The sequence below is a fragment of the Cebus imitator genome, unplaced genomic scaffold, assembly GCF_001604975.1.
Source record: "Cebus imitator isolate Cc_AM_T3 unplaced genomic scaffold, Cebus_imitator-1.0 Scaffold371, whole genome shotgun sequence".
In the NCBI taxonomy this organism is placed as follows: domain Eukaryota; kingdom Metazoa; phylum Chordata; class Mammalia; order Primates; family Cebidae; genus Cebus; species Cebus imitator.
The window spans coordinates 2,121,140-2,139,546 of NW_016107686.1; the positions used below are offsets into that span (position 1 = coordinate 2,121,140).

An 18,407-nucleotide genomic window follows, 5' to 3' on the forward strand; every position below is an offset into this window, starting at 1 on the left:
ATCCTTAATCAGCCACTCCGCTTTCAGTCTTAGCTTACAAGCTTTCCCTGATAGACAGAGATCCCTTCATTTACAAGATTTATTATTATTATTTTGAGACAGAGTCTCATTCTGTCACCCAGGCTGGAGGGCAATGGCGCCATCTCAGTTCCCTGCAACATCTGCCTCCCAGGTTCAAGTGATTCTCCTGCCTCAGCATCCCGAGTCACTGGAACTCCAGTCATGTGGCACCAGGCCCAGCCAATTTTTGCATTTTTAGTAGAGATGGGGATTCACCATGTTGGCCAGGCTGGTCCCGAACTTCTGGCCTCAAGTGATCAGCCCACCTGGGCCTTCCAAAATGCTGGGATTACAGGCATGAGCCACCACACCTGGTCTACTCACAAGATTTTTTACAGTATAATGCTTTCCATACTCTTGGGTAATTGTAATTAACTAACTTGTGAATCCCCAGACTTGGGGCTTCCAGAGGACAGTGCTTGAATTGTCACTATTATTTTTCCAGCCAAAGATACATTCACTATAGTTGTATTACAATGGAGACTTCATGTCCTAAACTCCTAAATGATTAACCTCCTAGTGTGAAATAATGTAAAAGAATTTGTCTGCAGTTTTATCTATGACAAAAGAGATATGGGGTGCGATAGGCTGGAAGATGAATGAGGGAAGAAAAGACTAAAAAGAAGAAAAAAAAGAAGGCAAGAATGAAGCTCGTTGGCTCACACCTGTAATCCCAGCACTTTGAGAGGCTAAGGTGGGCAGATAACTTGAGGTTAGGCCTGGCCTGTGTGTGTGTGAGAGAGAGAGCACGAGAGAGAACAGACCTTTACATCTTTTAATTTCTGACACAGGCTAACACTGCCTAATCACTTTGACATTGACCACCATGAAAAAAAAAAAGCAGATGTGATATGGGCAGAATTGATCTAACCAAAACAAGGGAGAGAGTGAAAAAAAAAAAAAGAAAAAAATTTCCTTTCAGGTACACCTGTTAGAACAGGGAGAGAAAGCACAATAAAAATGTAGAAAGCTTAAAGAGTCCCTGGGAATTACATACGTTCCATGGGTGAACTTTTAACTAGATTTGAAGCTTCTTTTCAAGTTACTGCTGAAAGAAAACTAATGGGCCAGGAACTACCTAAGCTATTTCAGGCAACCAGGCAAATGTTAGCTGGGCAAGAAATTCTTGAGATTATCTAGGCAAACCCCTCACTTTACAGATTAGAAAACTGAAGTCAATTGCGTATAGTGACCCGGAGTGCCTTCAGCTATCTCAGGGACAGGGATCAATATGCAAGCTGATGTTTGCTTCATGAACTGTGTCTAAAAGATTATAGGCATTTTCAGAAGAAAAATTGGGTGATGATTATTATTTAGTTGCCACTTTATACTCATACTCTCTCTCAGAAACTCTCATGAGCCTTGCCTTGGTAGCATCTTTCCAAGAAGGTCCTTCTGACATTTATTTTCCTCAACACTTCTGCAGACATCTAGAAGATTCATTTGAGCAGAATGGAATCAAGCAGGATATATGATGAGAATAATGCAGGTCAAGACAAACACAAAGGCATCTCACCTTCCAGGAAAGATCTGCTGGGCTTGGTGTAGGACTTACAGAAATGACTTTTATTTTTATAAGAAGGCGCAGTGGCTCATGCCTGTAATCCCAGCACTTTGGGAGGCTGGGATGGGTGGATCACTTGAGGTCAGGAGTTCACAACCAGCCTGACCAACATGGTGAAACCCCATCTCTACTAAAAATACAAAAATTAGACAGGCATGGTGTCAGGTGCCTGTAATCCCAGCTACTTGGAAGGCTTAGGCAGGAGAATCACTTGAACGCGGAAGGTGAAGATTGCAGTCAGCTGAGATCACGGCACTTCACTCCAGCCTGAATGACAAGAGCGACACTCTGTCTCAAAAAAAAAACAAAACATTAAAATAAAATAATATTGGAACAAATTAAAACTAGAGACTCAGAACCATTTCAGATCTGTGCAGCAGACTAGCTGATGCAACCTATCTGAACCATGGATTGATATTTTTTTTCAAATGAGATTTTTTTATGTTGGTTCATTGTATTTTCTAGATCTAGACTCTATGATAAATATTAGTGGCACATCTAAGGGACAGAAGTGATGGATGTGTGTCAAGTGTGTGAAATGCTACAGAAACCACATGTGGGCCGGGCATGGTGGCTCATGCCTGTAATCCCAGCATTTTGGGAGGCCAAGGCAGGCAGATCACGAGGTCAAGAGATTGAGACCATCCTGGCCAACATGGTGAAATTCTGTCTCTACTAAAAAAATAAAAAATTAGCATGGTAGCGCGTGCCTGTAGTCCCAGCTACCGGGGAGGTTGAGGCAGGAGAATCACTTGAACCTGGGAGGCGGAGGTTGCAGTGAGCCAAGATCTCGAGACTCTCTCTCAAAAAAAAAAAAAAAAAAGGAAAAAAGAAAAGAAACCACATGTGTTGGCAGTGGAGGAGAGAGTGGCTAACAGGGTTAGACCAGATGGTAGGAGAGGACAGTTTCCTAATTCATCTTAATATCCATCCTGCTCAATCACTCCCCGCTCTTTTGAGGGATGGTATTGGAGGAGCCAGACACCCTACACCTCCTCAGCTAGACCCCAAGGAAGGTCACTGTAACTGGCTGTGCATTTTGAATTGCTGCATATACATGTGAATATTTAGAGATACATAATTATCCACAGGTTCCATATCCTCAGATTCAACCACCTGTGGATCAAAAATATTCAGAAAAAAAAAACAAAAAATAATACAATGAAAATGATGCAGATTTTAAAAAACAATAGAGCATAACAACTATTTGCGTACCATTTACATTATATTAGGTATTATGAGTAATCTAGAGTTGATTTAAGTATACAGGAGGATATGCTTAGGTTACACACAAATTCTATACTACTGTATATCCAGCACTTGAAGATCCACAGATTTTGGTATGTTAGAGAGGTCCTGAAACCAATTACCAGAATTACCAAGGTACCAATGAACAACTGGTGTGTGTGTGTGTGTGTGTGTGTGTGTGTTTCCTCCCATGATATCTCACCTCCTATAACATCTCAGGAAACTTTCCCTAGTGTCACTTTTAGGATGAGATTAGAGGCTGAATAAAAAGTGGATCTGATTACAATGGAAGAGTTGACCTTTGCTAGAGAATTTGACCCATTAAATATGGCTATTGTTTATCTCAAAATGACCCTTTCCAAAATTAAGTTTTCTTTAAAATACCAAAGGTGTTGGGGTGTGGGTTTATTTTCCCTTCTCTGCTAAGTTGTCTGGATTCTTTAGATCTCAGCTTACGTAGATAGTCTAAATAAGAAGCTGACTTTAGAAAGTTTGAGGCCCTGAATATTTTGTCAACACAAATCTTTAAGCTACTTTATGACATTAGAGCTAAAAGGAGAGTATCACAAATTAAACTACCTACAGAGTCAGGCAGATAACATAAATGAGTTATGTTGACTCAGTACATTCAGAAACTACACACTAATACACATACAAATCAGTGTTCCAATTCATTTTAACTTTATTTTTTAATTTGATTTTTATTTCATTTATTTAATTTTGAGACAGAGTGTCCCTCTGTTGCCCAGGGTGGAGTGCAGTGGTGTGATCTTGGCTCACTGCAACCTCCACCTCCCGTGTTCAAGCGATTCTTCTGCCTCAGCCTCCCAAGTAGCTGGGACTACAGGTGTCCACCACCATCCCTGGCTAATTTTTGTATTTTTAGTGGAGACAGGGTTTCACCAAATTGTCCAGGCTGGTCTTGAACTCCTGAACTCAGGTGATCCATCCACCTCAGCCTCCCAAAGTGCTGGGATTACAGGCGTTGAGTCACCACACCCTGCTTTTTCTTGACTTTATAATAACTCATGAAGTAGGTCCAGTTATTAGCCATAGTTTTGCAGATGAACAGCTATGGTACAAAGTTTAGTAACTTGTGTTTCCCACAGCTGGTATGTTGAAGACCCAGGATCAGAATACAGCAGTATGGATCCAACTTTCTACATTTAGCCATTTGGTTCTTCTGCCTGCTAGCAATAAATAAATATAGTAATTGATAGTAAAGTACTACAGAGGAAAAATAAGCCAGAGTGAGGGGAAATAGAGAAAACCATGGAGAAATTTATTTTTTTATATAAAGGCCAAGGAAAGCCACTTTCAAGTGGTGAGATTTCAGCTGGGCCTTGGCAGCTCTCCGAGAATGTCCCAAGTACTGCAAAAACGGAGGTGCAAAGGTCCCAAGGTAGGCATGTGACAATGTAGCAAAATTGGAAGTGTTGGAGACTATTACCAACAATGGTACAGAATGAGACTTCTCAACTCCAGCCAGTTGTTTCCAGACAGGAATGCAGACTGCTGTCTTAGCCTTTTTTACTCTGGACCCCACTTTTGTAGAGTCTTACTCAGGAACAGAATACCTAAGACTGGGCAATTAATATGAATACAAGTTTATTGACTCACAGTGCTGGGAGGGAGAAGGAGGGAAAGGGAGGGAGAAGAGAGCTGACTCACCCTTTTATAACAGTACTAATTCTGTGAGGATAGAGCCTAATCACCTCATGGCCTAATAATCTCTTAAATGTTCACCTCTTAATACTTTTAAAATGGCAAATTTCAACATGGATTTTGGAGGGACAAGCATGGAAAGCATAGCAACCAGTGTGGCCATATCTTCCAGTTTTTCAGTAGCACCAACAAGTTTTTAATGTATGGTTTCTTGGTTTTTAAATGTTCACATCTAACTCAAAAAAATCACATTACTATGGCCAAACAAATAATATATGCAGACTGGTTATAACTCATGGGCCACTAGTGTTTTACTGTCTAATTCCCTTGGTTTGCATTCCTGAAGACAGAGACCAGAGAGGGAAAGCAATTTGTCCAGAGCCCTACAGGTGGTAGCCAAGCTAGTCTTAGTTAAAAATCCATACTCTGTGGCCAGGCACTGTGGCTCACGTCTGTAATCTCAGCACTTTGGGAGGCCGAGGTAGGCGGATCACCTGAGGTCAGAAGTTCAAGACCAGACTGACCAACATGGTGAAATTTCATTTCTACTAAAAGTACAAAATTAGCCAAGATGGTGGCGCACGCCTGTAATCCCAGCTACTCAGGAGACTAAAGTAGGAGAATCGCTTCAACCCAGGAGGTGGAGCTTGTAGTAAGCCGAGGTCATGCCATCGCACTCCAGCCGGGGCAATGAGAGTGAAACTCCATCTCAAAAATTAAAAAAAAATCCAGGCTTTGCAGCCAGACTGCCTAGGTTTGAATGCAGGGTCCGCCACTTACTAGTCATGGGACCTGGGGCAATTGCTTAACAACTCCAGGTCTCAGGTTCTCATCTTTGAAATCAGAATAAGAGATAATCCATGTAAGCATTTAGAACAAGCTTGTCCAACCCACAGCCCACAGGCTGCACGTGGCCCAGAATGGCTTTGAACATGGCCCAACACAAATTCATACACTTTCTTAAAACATAATGAGCTTTTTTTGTGATTTTTTTTTTTTTTTTAGCTCATCAGCTATCATTATCATTAGTGTATTTTATGTGTGGCCCAAGACAATTCTTCTTCCAATGTGGCCCAGGAAAGCCAAAAGATTGGACACCCTTGATTTAGAACATATGGGGTTCAGACATTCAATAATGGAAGTAGTCAATGATATTTGCTGCTATTATCATTATTCCCACAAATCCATTTTTTCCCCTGTCTTCCACGCTAGATTATATCAAATGCCAGCACAGCCTTCAAGTCAATCAGCTCAATCAAGTGTTTGGTGTAAATAAAGGTTTTATAGGACTTTATTTAGGTTCTGCTGCAGTCCCTAATATTATAAGACTGATAAGCAGTGCTGATAAGAGAGCTGCTTTTTCCTGGAAGTGTTTCTTTTGGATTTATATTTGAAACAAGTTGAATCCTCTGAGCTCTTGCAAGGACCAGAGGTAAATCAAAGCAGCAATTATTTCTCAAAGCCAGATGTGACCTTGCATCCCATCAGCCAGCCCATTCTCCTGGAGGGCTGTGATGAGAAGCTTTGACACTCCTGAATGTGCCTGAGGATTTATTTGTGCCTAATCATTAGCAAGGGGATGCTGAGTCTGATACAACTGATGCTGTGGAGAAGAGGGGACACATGAATCATTCTACCTTAAGGAAATTGTGTTTTCCACCTTGTATCAGAGAGACATAAATTAAGGTGATGAAATGCCAGGAAACAAATGGGCTCTAAACCATTCTAAGGGAATTTTATGAATTTCACTGTGTCTGGTTTTGTCTTGAGACAGAGAGTGACCTTATGTCTCTAACCTCAGCAGATCGGAATTTATAAGGGATCTTAGGGAAGGATGAGCTAATCTTGTGCTTCTCAGTGCGTGGTCCTTAGACCAGCAGCACTGGCATTAGCTGGGAACTTGTTGGAAATGCAAAATTTCAGGTCCCATCCCATAAGTAATCACAAACTCCAGGAATGGGGCCCAGCAATCTGTGGTCTAACAAGCTCTCCAGGTGATTCTGATCACGCTTGAATTTGAGAACTCATGTAATTCATCTAACCCTTAAGCCCTGTGCCATATTAACATCACCTGATGATCTTTAAAAAAAAAAATACAGCTTGGATCCCGCCTCTTTGTAGTCTTAGACAGGCTAGAATGGAACTGGAGTGGGGTTTCTGACCTCCTCACAATCAACACTTTGAGCTGGAGAATTCTTTGTTGCATGACTGCCCTATGCACTGTGGAATGTTCAGCAGCATCCCTGGTCTCTCTACCCACTATACCAGTAGGACATGTTTTGACAAACATGTCTGCAGACATTGTCAGATACTTCCCTGAAAGGCAGAATTGCTCCCCTGCCCGTCCCACCCCGTTGAGAACCACTGGGCTACAGCATAAGTATTTTACAAGCACCCCTGTGGTTCTAACATGCAGCCAGGACTGAGAACCACTGACCTCATCCAACCCTATCTTTTTAATTGTCAAGGGAGACTGCAGAGGATGAGCTTTAGTGGTTCTATATATAGGTAAAGGCACACTTTCCCAGCTCTGTATATTTTGTTCCTAATTGGAGTCCATGCCAATCAGAACAGGCAATCCCAGGCAGGTGAATGTGTTTTTAGGAGAGCTAGTTGGCCATCTCATCAAATGAATCCCACCCAAACTCAGAACCCATGGAGGGACCAAAATGAAAACAAAGATGCATGACGGGGACTATTGCCAGCTACAGATGTGTCCAGGGTAACAGTGATTACCTCTTTGCTACCTAGCCCCACAAAATGGGGTTCCAAAGGGAAGGAATCGGGGAGGGGTTACTACCCTTGCCTTTCAGATATTTTCTCCCTGTGCTGATATGTCCTGTCTCTAAAAGAGTCATGATCATAACTTATTGTGCCTGTCTTGTGCTCTAACCTTTGTTTGCCATGTATGTTCTCTGATTCTCTTCAAGCCTCAGACATATGATTTCTTACATGCTTCCTCTAAGCTAGGCCCTCACCAGATTCAATCTTTGTGCAATCTTTTTTTTTTAATTAATTTTTTATTTTTTTTTTTGAGATGGAGTCTCACTCTGTTACCCAGACTAAAGTGCAGTGGCGTGAGCTTGGCTCACTGCAACCTCTGCCTCCTGGGTGCAAGCGATTCTCCTACCTCGGCTGCTGGAGTGGCTGGGATTACAGGTGTGTGCCACCACGCTCGACTAATTTTTGTATTTTTTGCAGAGACAGGGTCTCGCCATGTTGGCCAGGCTGGTCTCTAACTCCTGGCCTCAAGTGATCCACCCACCTCAGCCTCCCAAAGTGCTGGGATTTCAGTCGTGACCACCACACCCAGCCTGCTTGTGCAATCTTGAAAACACTACAGAAGAGTGGGTATTATTGTCCCTATTTTACAGTTGACTGAAGTGAGGCTCAGAAAGGTGAAGTGACCTGTGATCACACAGTGGCCAAGTTTATTCTGATGCCAAAGCGCTTCACGTGTAACTGAGCAGTGTACATCCTTCAGGAACTACTCACATTTTCCCAGCTGTGTCAACTGAGCCTCTGAGAGGCTAGGCAGTAGGCAGAATCATGTTGCTGACACCCCTGTTGTAATGTCTTTTCACCTTTTTCCTTGGAATAAAAAGGTAGCTACAGTCATGGCCATCACCTCAAATGAGCCTTCCAAATGCAAATGGGCAGCCAGACAATCTCTACATCCCTGCATTTTGCTGGTGGTGCCCAGAGGGGAAAACAAATGAATGCTCCATCTTTGGGGTCTTTGTGAAGACAGCAGGTGACACCTGTTCTTTCTGTATTGGCAGGTCTTGTACAGATGGAACAGACAAAGCAGCACATCTGTCATTGAAACAAATAAAACATCGGTGGAGCTTTCTTTGCCTTTTGATGAAGATTATATAATAGAAATTAAGCCATTCAGTGATGGAGGAGATGGCAGCAGCAGTGAACAAATTCGAATTCCAAAGATATCAAGTGAGAATGCCTTTTTTTTCTCCCTTTTCTCCTGCCTGTCTTATCTTATCAGCCTTCCAGATGAGTCAGGGGTTGAAAGACATTCAGCCTGCAAAAGAAGACTTAAAAATGGAGGACACTAAGCCCCCTTCTCCAGATGTTTGCTGGCCACAGGCAGTTTCATGCAAAAATCAGTTTGCCCCCACCAATCTACTCAGTTGCTAATCAAAAATCAGGTTAAAGCAGCCCCGAATCAGTCACTAAGATTTTCCTTGTCAACCTTTGTAGTTTGCAGTGCATCTGTGCAGTTACAGTTTAGAAAGTTAAAAGCATGACTCAGTTAGAAGGAACAAGCAAAAGCATTGTTAAGTATGCTGTAGCAGTTTTTCTCCCGTGAAACAGTATATACAGTTCAATGTCTTGGAAATATTTTGGATTCATTATTTATTTTGAATGGGTATATGTAACTTATGTGCATCAATGTATATGTCTCTCTATAGTCAAGATTATTTTCACTTTCAAATATTGTTGAATAGCATGTGAGAATAGTATATTTTTTTTGAGCAAACATTCAATTCTGTTTTTACAAATATCATGTTTGTAAATAGCAGCATATTACTTTTTGCTGTTTTGTGTGATCTCATTTATTTAAAGAAAAAAACAAATCCATGGAGACAGAAGTGAGGTCAGTGATTGACAGTGGCTGGTCAGTGGGAAATAGGGGTTTAATGGTACTGGCTCTTCATTTGGGATGACAAGAAAGTTACGGAGCTTGATAGTGGTACCGGTTGTACAACATTGGAGTATACTTAGTACCACTGAATTGTACATTTTAAATGAGTTAAAATGGTAATTGTGTTATGTGTATTTTGTAGCAATAAAAAAATGATTGTTAGGTATCTAAGTGTAGATTTTCACAGGCTTTCAGATTTAGCAGTTTGGAAATTAGGGAAACAGTGAAGGCTGGAGATAATAAATTTTCAAGACATCAGTAAAGAGGTGATATTTTAAATTATGGACAAAATCCTCAGCACCGTCCTGTCTTTTATCCATGTGATGTCCCTCTGTTAAAGGGTGATATGCCAGTGTTTCTGGATGGGGTTCATATTTACTGCGTGTTTTTTGCATACAAACACAAAAGGTATTTTTGTATCAAAACTGGGGACAGTTGGATTCTACACTTCACCAAACAAAGCCTCTAACTTCTGTCAAAAGGGAGCCAGATTTTTGGTGAGATGTGGAAGTAATCTCCAAGCCATCAAAATACAAGACTGGGGTTAATTTATCTCACTTCATTAAAAATCCCCCTTTATACTTCATACTTGCTTATCATTGCAGAGATTGGTATTTTTAGGTAGACTGATGATTCCTGGTTTTATTCATTACAAAAACATATGTTAATCAATTATATTGGTGTAGTTATTAGATGACAAGGACACGACTGTGAGCCAAACATGATCTGTTTCAAGAGATTTTTCATCATGTTGATCAAAGCAACCTTACAAGATTGAAGAACTCCCAAATGACAGTTGATAGCTTCTGACTATGAAAAATGTAAGGCCCATAAGAAAATGTAAAAAGGACTGAGGCTATTTTGTTTGGAGAAAAGGGGTAGATTTAGACAGGCATGGGTTTGAACCCCAATGTAACCATTTACTAGCTGGGTGATCTTAGACAAGTTATTTTATTTCTCTCGGCCCAAATTATTGCATCTATTAAGTGAAGTAATAACAATACCTGGCCTTCATCCAGTTTTTGCAAGATTTAAGTGTCATATTCATCTGTGCCCAGGCACAAAGATAGAGTTTAAAAGTGAGTAGCAATTTTCATTTTATTGCATCATTGACATAGCATGGTGTTTATCAGTATTGTTACTAGTAATATTGAAGTTTATTCTCACATTAGATGGAACATCCTCATTTTACAAATGCTTTGACAGAGGTACAGGGCTGTCCTATACCCTACTCCCAGGTTCATAGCTAGACAGTCATAGAACTGATATTTAAAAGCCGTTAAGAAATCATCATTTCTAGTAAAATCAATGCAGTTCTGCTGTTTCAAAAAGCCCTGTGGCCCCTCTTTCCTTCAAAGCCAGGATGGGGCTGTTCTGAGTGAATTTGTTCTTTCTTTACAGATGCCTACGCAAGAGGATCCGGGGCTTCCACTTCAAATGCATGCACGCTGTCAGCCATCAGTACAATAATGATTTCCCTCACAGCTAGGTCCAGTTTATGACAAAAGTTATCTAAAGGACTTACTGTTTATACTATAAGCAACATTTAGCTAGTTGTTTTGAAGACACCCAGTACTAAGTAATATTGTTGTTCAAGTACATCTTATTACTGGAATAAAAATGTTTTTTGCTTCTTTAGGAATGGCATTATACAGTACTTCCTCAAAGCAAATCTAGCTTTGTCTGAAGTTTCTTTGGAAACTCTGCAATGCACTGAAGACATCTGTAATATGATGTTACCAAAGCAGTTTACATATGTCCTTATATGCATATTTTTTATTATATATTTAGTGTTTTATAGAATTTTTTAAAGTTAACATATAATGTAGATATTAATTTTTTCCTCAGCTGTAAAATGCTATGGGCAACAGAATCATGCAATTATGATTTGAAAATATTTCCTTTAAAGACAGAGTTTGAAATTCATCTTAGTAAACAAACTGCAAATTACTCGTACAGTTTTACAAGGATCTCGTGGCAGAACAGCTGAAGACTTGGTCTATAACTCAAGGCTGCTGTATGCAAATTACTCTTCAAGTGGTTAATGCATTGAATCAAGTCCTTTTGACATATACTATATGTTTTCTCATGCCGTTGTGAATTTTGTTGTTCAACACAACTTGAGATGGTTTCAGGAATGGCTGCAATCTCAAAAGCTAAATTTACTGCCCAAGAGGCACCTTGTGCAATATTCCCATCCCTGAATTTAGCATTGTACAGTAAGATTTTCTTTACACTCAACTAAGTTAGCATTGTCTTTGTAGTAGCATTATCTTAGACATTAAATTTAAAGTAAAATATCCTGTAGTAACATAGACCAAAAGTTACTATAGTTAACCAAGTCTTTCAAAGGTTAAAAGATAATTTTATTATCTTTAACTGTATCTATTTTGAATGTAAATTTTAAAAAAGTAATTCTCTGTCAATGGATTCCTAATTTCTTTAAAAATTTCTTATATATATTATGTGTATCTCTGTAATAATAGAGCCCTCCTTTTGAATCAAAATTACATATGGAGTTTGGAAGATTTCACCTATTTCAACAAATAGTTGCTGCAAGAATTTTTAATATGACTCTATAAAAGATCTTTAGTACAATTGTATGGTTTCTTGATGATTCTGTTTTGCAATAGGTAGCCTAGTTGCTTTATACGCTTTACCTTCTAAGTCTTAAAATCACACATTGGAAAATGACAATATCAACAAAACTGTATTCTTATGAAATGAACTATTTGTTACAATGGGAAAGGTTTTGTAAGCCAATGCTAGTGGAACAGTGACATAAAAGGCAATGAAATTTTCTATAAACATTTTCACATGTAAACACGCTGCCACAATTTCTTCTTTCTCAGAGAACTCAGATTTGCTGTAATTTGTCATTTTTGCTTACAAATAATATAACTTAGTTTTTCAAACTTCTAGTTATATTTATCCAATAAAATCATAATCAGGATTCCATTTGTGTAAAAACTAGCGTGGTAACCGGAAAAAAAATATTGTCAGTATTTCAAGCTGTGTTCCTTTCTTAATTTAATATGATTACTTCTATGTTAAAATAAAATGAAATTTAAAATCACATGCAAAAAAAAAATCAACAAAATAATAAAATGAATGAAAAAAAGATGACACCCCAGGGAGTTCCCAACCCCAGTGTAAATGATATTTACCAGTGATCTAGCATATGTAATCTTTTTTTAAAGGTATTGTTAATAAATATTCTCTCATTTGTAAAGATACTTGTCTTTTGGGAGCATTTTTCCTGCCTGCCTGTCAGGGAATTTGTTAGCTTACCCTTGTGCTAGTTATAATTTGGGATTATCGAGGGACTCAAAAGTCTCTACCCAAATCTAGATGACCCAGAGCTATTCCTTTGGAATTGACAACCCTGAAGACACCATTTCAAATCCTCTTTGGAAGTAAAGAGGGTCCTAATTCACAAGTAAATGTCCTAAAGATGAATATTTTCTCTTGATTAGCTAAGTCTTTTGTATATTTAAGTATATCTGTTGTTTTCCTCACTCCCATTGCCAAAAGGATATGTTCTAAACTTTCTAAACTTGAGCATTTAAGGCCCCCCCCAACTTTTTGTTTTTTTTTTTTTGAGACAGAGTCTCACTCTGTCACCTAGGCTGGAGTGCAATGGTGTGATCTCGGCTCACTGCAACCTCTGCCTCCCAGGTTCAAGTGATTCTCCTGCCTCAGCCTCCTAAATAGCTGGGATTATGGGCACCTGCCACTATGCCTGGCTAATTTTTGTATGTTTAGTAGAGACGAGGTTTCACCATGTTAGTCAGGCTGATCTCGAACTCCTGACCTCAGGTGATCAGCCCACCTCGGCCTCCCAAAGTGCTGGGATTACAGGTGTGAGTCACTGCACCCAGTCTTTAAGGCCCTTTTTAATCCAAAACAACTTAACTGTGTATCCAGTCACTCTGAGCCATCCCTGACCCCTGAAGACTGCTTGCTTTTGGTCTCACCTCTGTGCCTTTGGTCTTATGGCTGCTCCTTCCTCAAATGCCCTCTCCATCCTTCTCTCCCATCCAAATCCCAGCTGTCCTAGGGTAGCTCCAGCCCCAGTTTGTCTGCAAAACCTTCTCATGCTTCAGTCCTTTATGGCATTCTTCCTCTGAATTACCTGCAATCCCTAGCAATGCCACTCATTTAGTAATTAATCAGATACTACTTTTGGAAATACCGTGTACTGTTATCTTGCGTTTTAATTTAACTCCTGTATTGTTACTTACTTTTCCTTGTATGTATGGCTTGTCTTCCCAACTAGATTGTAAGCTCCTTGAGGGCAGGGACTTTGGTCTTATCTTCCATGTACTCTCCATAGTGCCTAGCACAGTGCCTTGCAATAAATGCTCATTGATTAATTGATTGAAGGGGTCTTTGAAGTAGCATTTTACATCAGTTGCCTACCTGTGTGCCATAGTAAACCAACCAGGGAAGACTGTGTCGCTACTTTTGTGATGAGGTGAAAAGCGTTAAAAGGCCTGGCTTCAAGTCCAGTAACTCATGCCTGTAATCCCAGCACTTTGGGAGACCAAGGTAGGCAGATCACAAGGTCAAGAGATGGAGATCATCCTGGCCAACATGGTGAAACCCTGTTTCTATTAAAAATACAAAAATTAGCCAGGTGTGGCGGTGCGTAGTCCCAGCTACTTCGGAGGCTGAGGCAGGAGAATTGCTTGAACCCGGAGGCAGAGGTTGCAGTGAGCCAAGATTATACCACTGCACTCCAGTGTGGGTGATAGAGGGAGACTCTGTCTAAACAAACAAACAAACAAACAAAACAGGCCACTCTGTGGGTGGTGGGAACTTTGGAGAGTCTTTTTGGGGTGCTGTTGTGGGGATGAATCAGCTTCTTTTCCAATTTTGATGTCATTGTGCTCAATATTCAGATTCCTGGGAAGTGTCTAATCAGTTCCATTTGAGTTCCACAGCCAGATTACCTTGATCAGACTGTGTGTACTCATAGGGGAAAGATAAAGGAAAATTAAGATGCTGTTTTCCAAAAAGAGAAGAGAAGAGATACTACGTTGGCATAAGTAACAGATTTTGTATGCTCAGCCAGCCAAGGGGACTTTCCTAGGCCCTTAGCCCAAGTAATACACTCCAGTGGAATGAATATATTGCTCCTAGAGATCCTTTTCTGAAGGAAGAGCACTAGGAAAATTTGCTTTGCTCATTTAACCTTTCCAAGTGCTTACTCCTACTCTCTTTTTGTGTGTGTGTAATTCCATTGTGATTTAACTGTGTGAAAGGAAATTCTGTTCTGCCAGATATGTGGATTCTCTCAGTGTACCTACTTTCTAGAGAGCCCACACATGCTATGTACAAAGCACCTTGCCATGGGGGCAGAAGACATGGATGATAAGCTTCATTTCTCAGGTAAGCTCTGAATTCTTCTATTCTGTGAGGTGGGAGGTGCACATATTTTGATATTGAAAGAGAATGATTATGTTATTCCCACCACCAAAATTGTGGTTGTTTATATCCAGGAAGCAATATTAAATCCTGATTAACCTTTTCCCAGTCTCGTCCACCACCTTCCCCTATTACAAATACGCTCAAAGAATGTTGAGTTATAGAAAGTATGTAAATCACACATAATTAGCAACAAACATGTTATGCAGTTTTTAAAGTAATCTAATGTAATGTAAGCAACCAACAGGTGATTTTTGTTCACCATATTGGAATATCGATGCTACTGTTCCCCTCCATTAACAGTGATAAAGAAGTGACTGTTATTTTCATGTTGTTACAATTAGCAGAATGTTCTGACTAAAACATTATGTGTCTAACCACAGTGATTTGAAAGGCAAGCCTCTAAAATCAATAGTCAATCTGTGGATATACCCCAGATTTTTCCATTACAAAACGCCAGACACTGAAGCCTTGCAAAGGCAGCCTAATACAGAGACTAAGAATGTGGATCCTGGAGTTTGGCTGTCTGGGTTGCATTGTAAGGTTGCTACTTATTAGGGAGGAGAAAGTTTGTAAAGCTCTAAATGCATGGCTCTCCAAACAGTGATGGTTTTATCATTCATTATTGTTCTTTTTCTCAAGGGACTTTACCAGAACCACAGATAATAGGCTGTGGATGCTTCTCATCACCAAAATGAGTGGAACTCGGCTGGCACATCCATTATCACCTTTTATTTAAATATTATCATTTCTTAATATAAATTTTAATATTCAATAATTTCAATAATACAATCAACTCATTCAAATTTAGTAGGGATCCCATTCAGATGCCAGGTTTTGCACAAAGCCTCCCTCAGCTTCCCCATCTGGAATTGACGTTGCATTTTTGTGACTTCCAGGGCATGGGGTCAGTACCCATTCGTGTCAGTCATCCCTTTGTCCCTTGTATTTAAATCATTCTTGTTGGTATCTTCTCCCTTATTACTATAAGGGAGCACCTCAGCTCCCTTATAGTAATGTAGCACCTCACTATACAGAGCACCTCAGCATTGGCATCTGGGTGAGACTCCTCACTGTACTCCGGGGCACCAGGCCCATGTGCCTCCCATCTCAGACCTAGAGGGAGAAGAATATCTGGCATCATTTCCTGTGATTTCCCCAGGTCCCCTACTGGAGTGTGATTACTAAATACAAGTCAAGCTGCCCATTCTGCAAAGAGACCCCTTTTCCCCTTGTACTAAATGGGCCATACAGATTAAATGCTCCAATTCTGCAACTTGACTGTAAACTACAATACTGAACAGAGCTCAGAGTTTAAACAAAATTGGCCACTATTCTTTATCACCAACAGTTATGGGCTGTGGTAGATTAGCAGAGCTCTAATGATATAGATCACATAGAAAGCTTTTTTTAGAAAAGGTCAACGATGTGATAGATCTGAAAGTCTGGAAATTGGAAGGCTGAGCTACTTAAATATAGATGTGATTACATGTGATATCCCATTCTCTGTAAACTGGCTTTTGCCACATGTCCTTATTAATTGTTATGAATAACACAAACTATACCAGGAAATAGATATGTCTTATGGCTTTAACAATTTGTTTTTCTAGTTTTCAAGGTGCTCTTCACACGAATAAGGGGAGGACACAGGTTTTTATTCTTTTTTCATTTAAGAAATGGAAGCAAAGAGGTGATATAAGAAGCCCAAAGTAACACGGAATTAGAAAGGCAGAGCTGGACACAGTGGCTCACACCTGTAATCTCAGCACTTTGGGAGGCCGAGGTGGGCAGATCACATGAGGTCAGGAGTTTGAGACAAGCCTGGCCAACATGGTGAAACCCCATCTCTACTAAAAATACTAAATTAGCTGGGCGTGGTGGTAGGAACCTGTGATCCCAGCTACTTGGGAGGCTGAGGCAGGAGAATCACTTGAACCCAGGAGGCAGAGGTTGTAGTGAGCCGAGATCACCCCACTGCACTCTAGCCTGGGTGACAGAATGAGATTCTGTCTCAAACAAACAAAAACAAACAAACAAAAAGTCAGGACTAGAATTTAGAACTCAAACTTGTAAGCTAGTGGATTTCATACACCTAGAAATAAGTACTTAGAGAAAGGACAGGATAGAGTAAAGAATTAGATTCTGAAGTTCAACTAGAGAACATTCTAGGACAACTAGGTAGGCCAGAGGAAATGGAGAAATTGGAGAATGGGATGTCTGAGGTTCAAATGCTGAAGGTGGAGAAGTTCTGAGTGATGGCCAGGCCCAGGGCACAGCCATCTGGAGGAATGAAATAGGATAAGTTCCTGGAGAGGGTTTTAGTTATTCAGCAAGGGACTACTGGCTACTCTCTCTGTACTAGGCACTATTCTGGGCACAGAAGAATGACGTGGCACTCAGATGTGCATGAGGAAGCCAAGGCACCAGTAACAGTATTTTGTCACAATACAGAGAAATGCAATGATAATAATAATGATAGTAAATACTGATTATGCTTATAACACGCACCAGTCTCAGTGCAAATCAACCTACGGATTTAGTTACCATTTATTATTCCCCTATTTTGTACACAGAGAACTGAGGTTGAGAGGTTCACATTTGTCCCTAATCACACAGTTGATCAGAGGCCAGGAACTGAAATGTTGATGGCTTCACTTTAGGGCCCTACTCCAAAATATTAGATGTCTCCATCTGTAAATAGATGATACATAAACAATAAGGTAGATAGGTAGATAAATAGATAGATACAGGTTCCCATATAGCAACAAGAGGGAAGGTAGTAATGAGCTTCAGGCTCAGGTGGGATGATTTTTCTGTTCTAAAGTGGTCCAGCTTCTCTGCTTCTCTTTCCTTGACTGCAAATGGTGTTTTCTGCATATTTGTTGTCCTTGACATCAGGTGTCTTAGAGCTGTTTCTTTAAACTCCGGCTACCCTGCAAGATCAGGATTACTCGATAAAATAGGAGAGGACCAGTTAAACTCGGATTTTAGATTAAAAAAAAAAAGTTATGTTTCTTTAGTATAATTATGTCCCATGTGATATTTATTTGAAATTCAAATCTAACTGAGCCTCTTCTTTTTATTGCTAAATCTGGCAACCTTACACAGGGAGGTCTTCATTACCCCCATTGAGGTAATTAATTTCTAATTCAAAATTCCAGGGTCTTGCTGATGTGTTGTCAGATCTCTGAAGATCAGTGGCTCTGAGGGCAAGTCATGAAGTTTGCTGTTTTGAGTTCTGCTTCATTTGCTGAACTCTCCTTCCCACTTTTCCTTGGATGGTGTGAGGGTGGGATATGTGTGTGTCCAGAGAGCCAGGGCCTGTGGGTGAAGTTTCTCTTGGAGCTGGCAGAAAAGAGTTTTAAGACAAGGGAATCTTTCTCCAGCAAAGGCCCACATTATGTGTCAAGACAGTGTTAAAGCAGGTGGAAGGGATTCCAGAAATATTCTGAAGGGTTGTAAAAATGGGCTTGTTGCCAGGAACATAAGCCACAGCACAGCTGGTTGGAAAACTATGTAGTGGATGCATTATTTATCAACTACAATGTTGGGACCAGATATCCGAGACCTAATGACTGGCAGTTAGAAATTGGCCCAGTTATTCCTCTTGAATTTAGTGGTTAACAAATAAGATATTGACTGCATTTTATGTGTCAAGCACTGTGATGGGCACTGGAGAAACTGGGATAAATAGGGTTAAAGCTTTCCTCATAGTTCACTGGAGGAGACAAATATACGCTTATTGAAAGATGGTGTGAATAGTGTGACAGATGAAAG

The 18,407-nt window shown here is 40.2% G+C and overlaps 1 protein-coding gene across 5 annotated transcripts in view; it reads left to right on the forward strand.

The window, feature by feature from the left end:
* Positions 1-12,436, forward strand: part of CNTN4 (contactin 4) — a 974,474-nt gene extending 962,038 nt beyond the window's left edge. For all 5 annotated transcript variants that reach the window (XM_017507289.2, XM_017507292.2, XM_037730965.1 and 2 more), the window contains 2 exons: positions 8,320-8,488; positions 10,602-12,436. In XM_017507289.2, the coding sequence (XP_017362778.1) occupies positions 8,320-8,488; positions 10,602-10,702 (270 nt within the window). In that variant the 3' untranslated portion in view covers positions 10,703-12,436. The remainder of the gene's footprint in view (positions 1-8,319; positions 8,489-10,601) is intronic.
* The last annotated feature ends 5,971 nt before the right edge of the window (positions 12,437-18,407 follow it).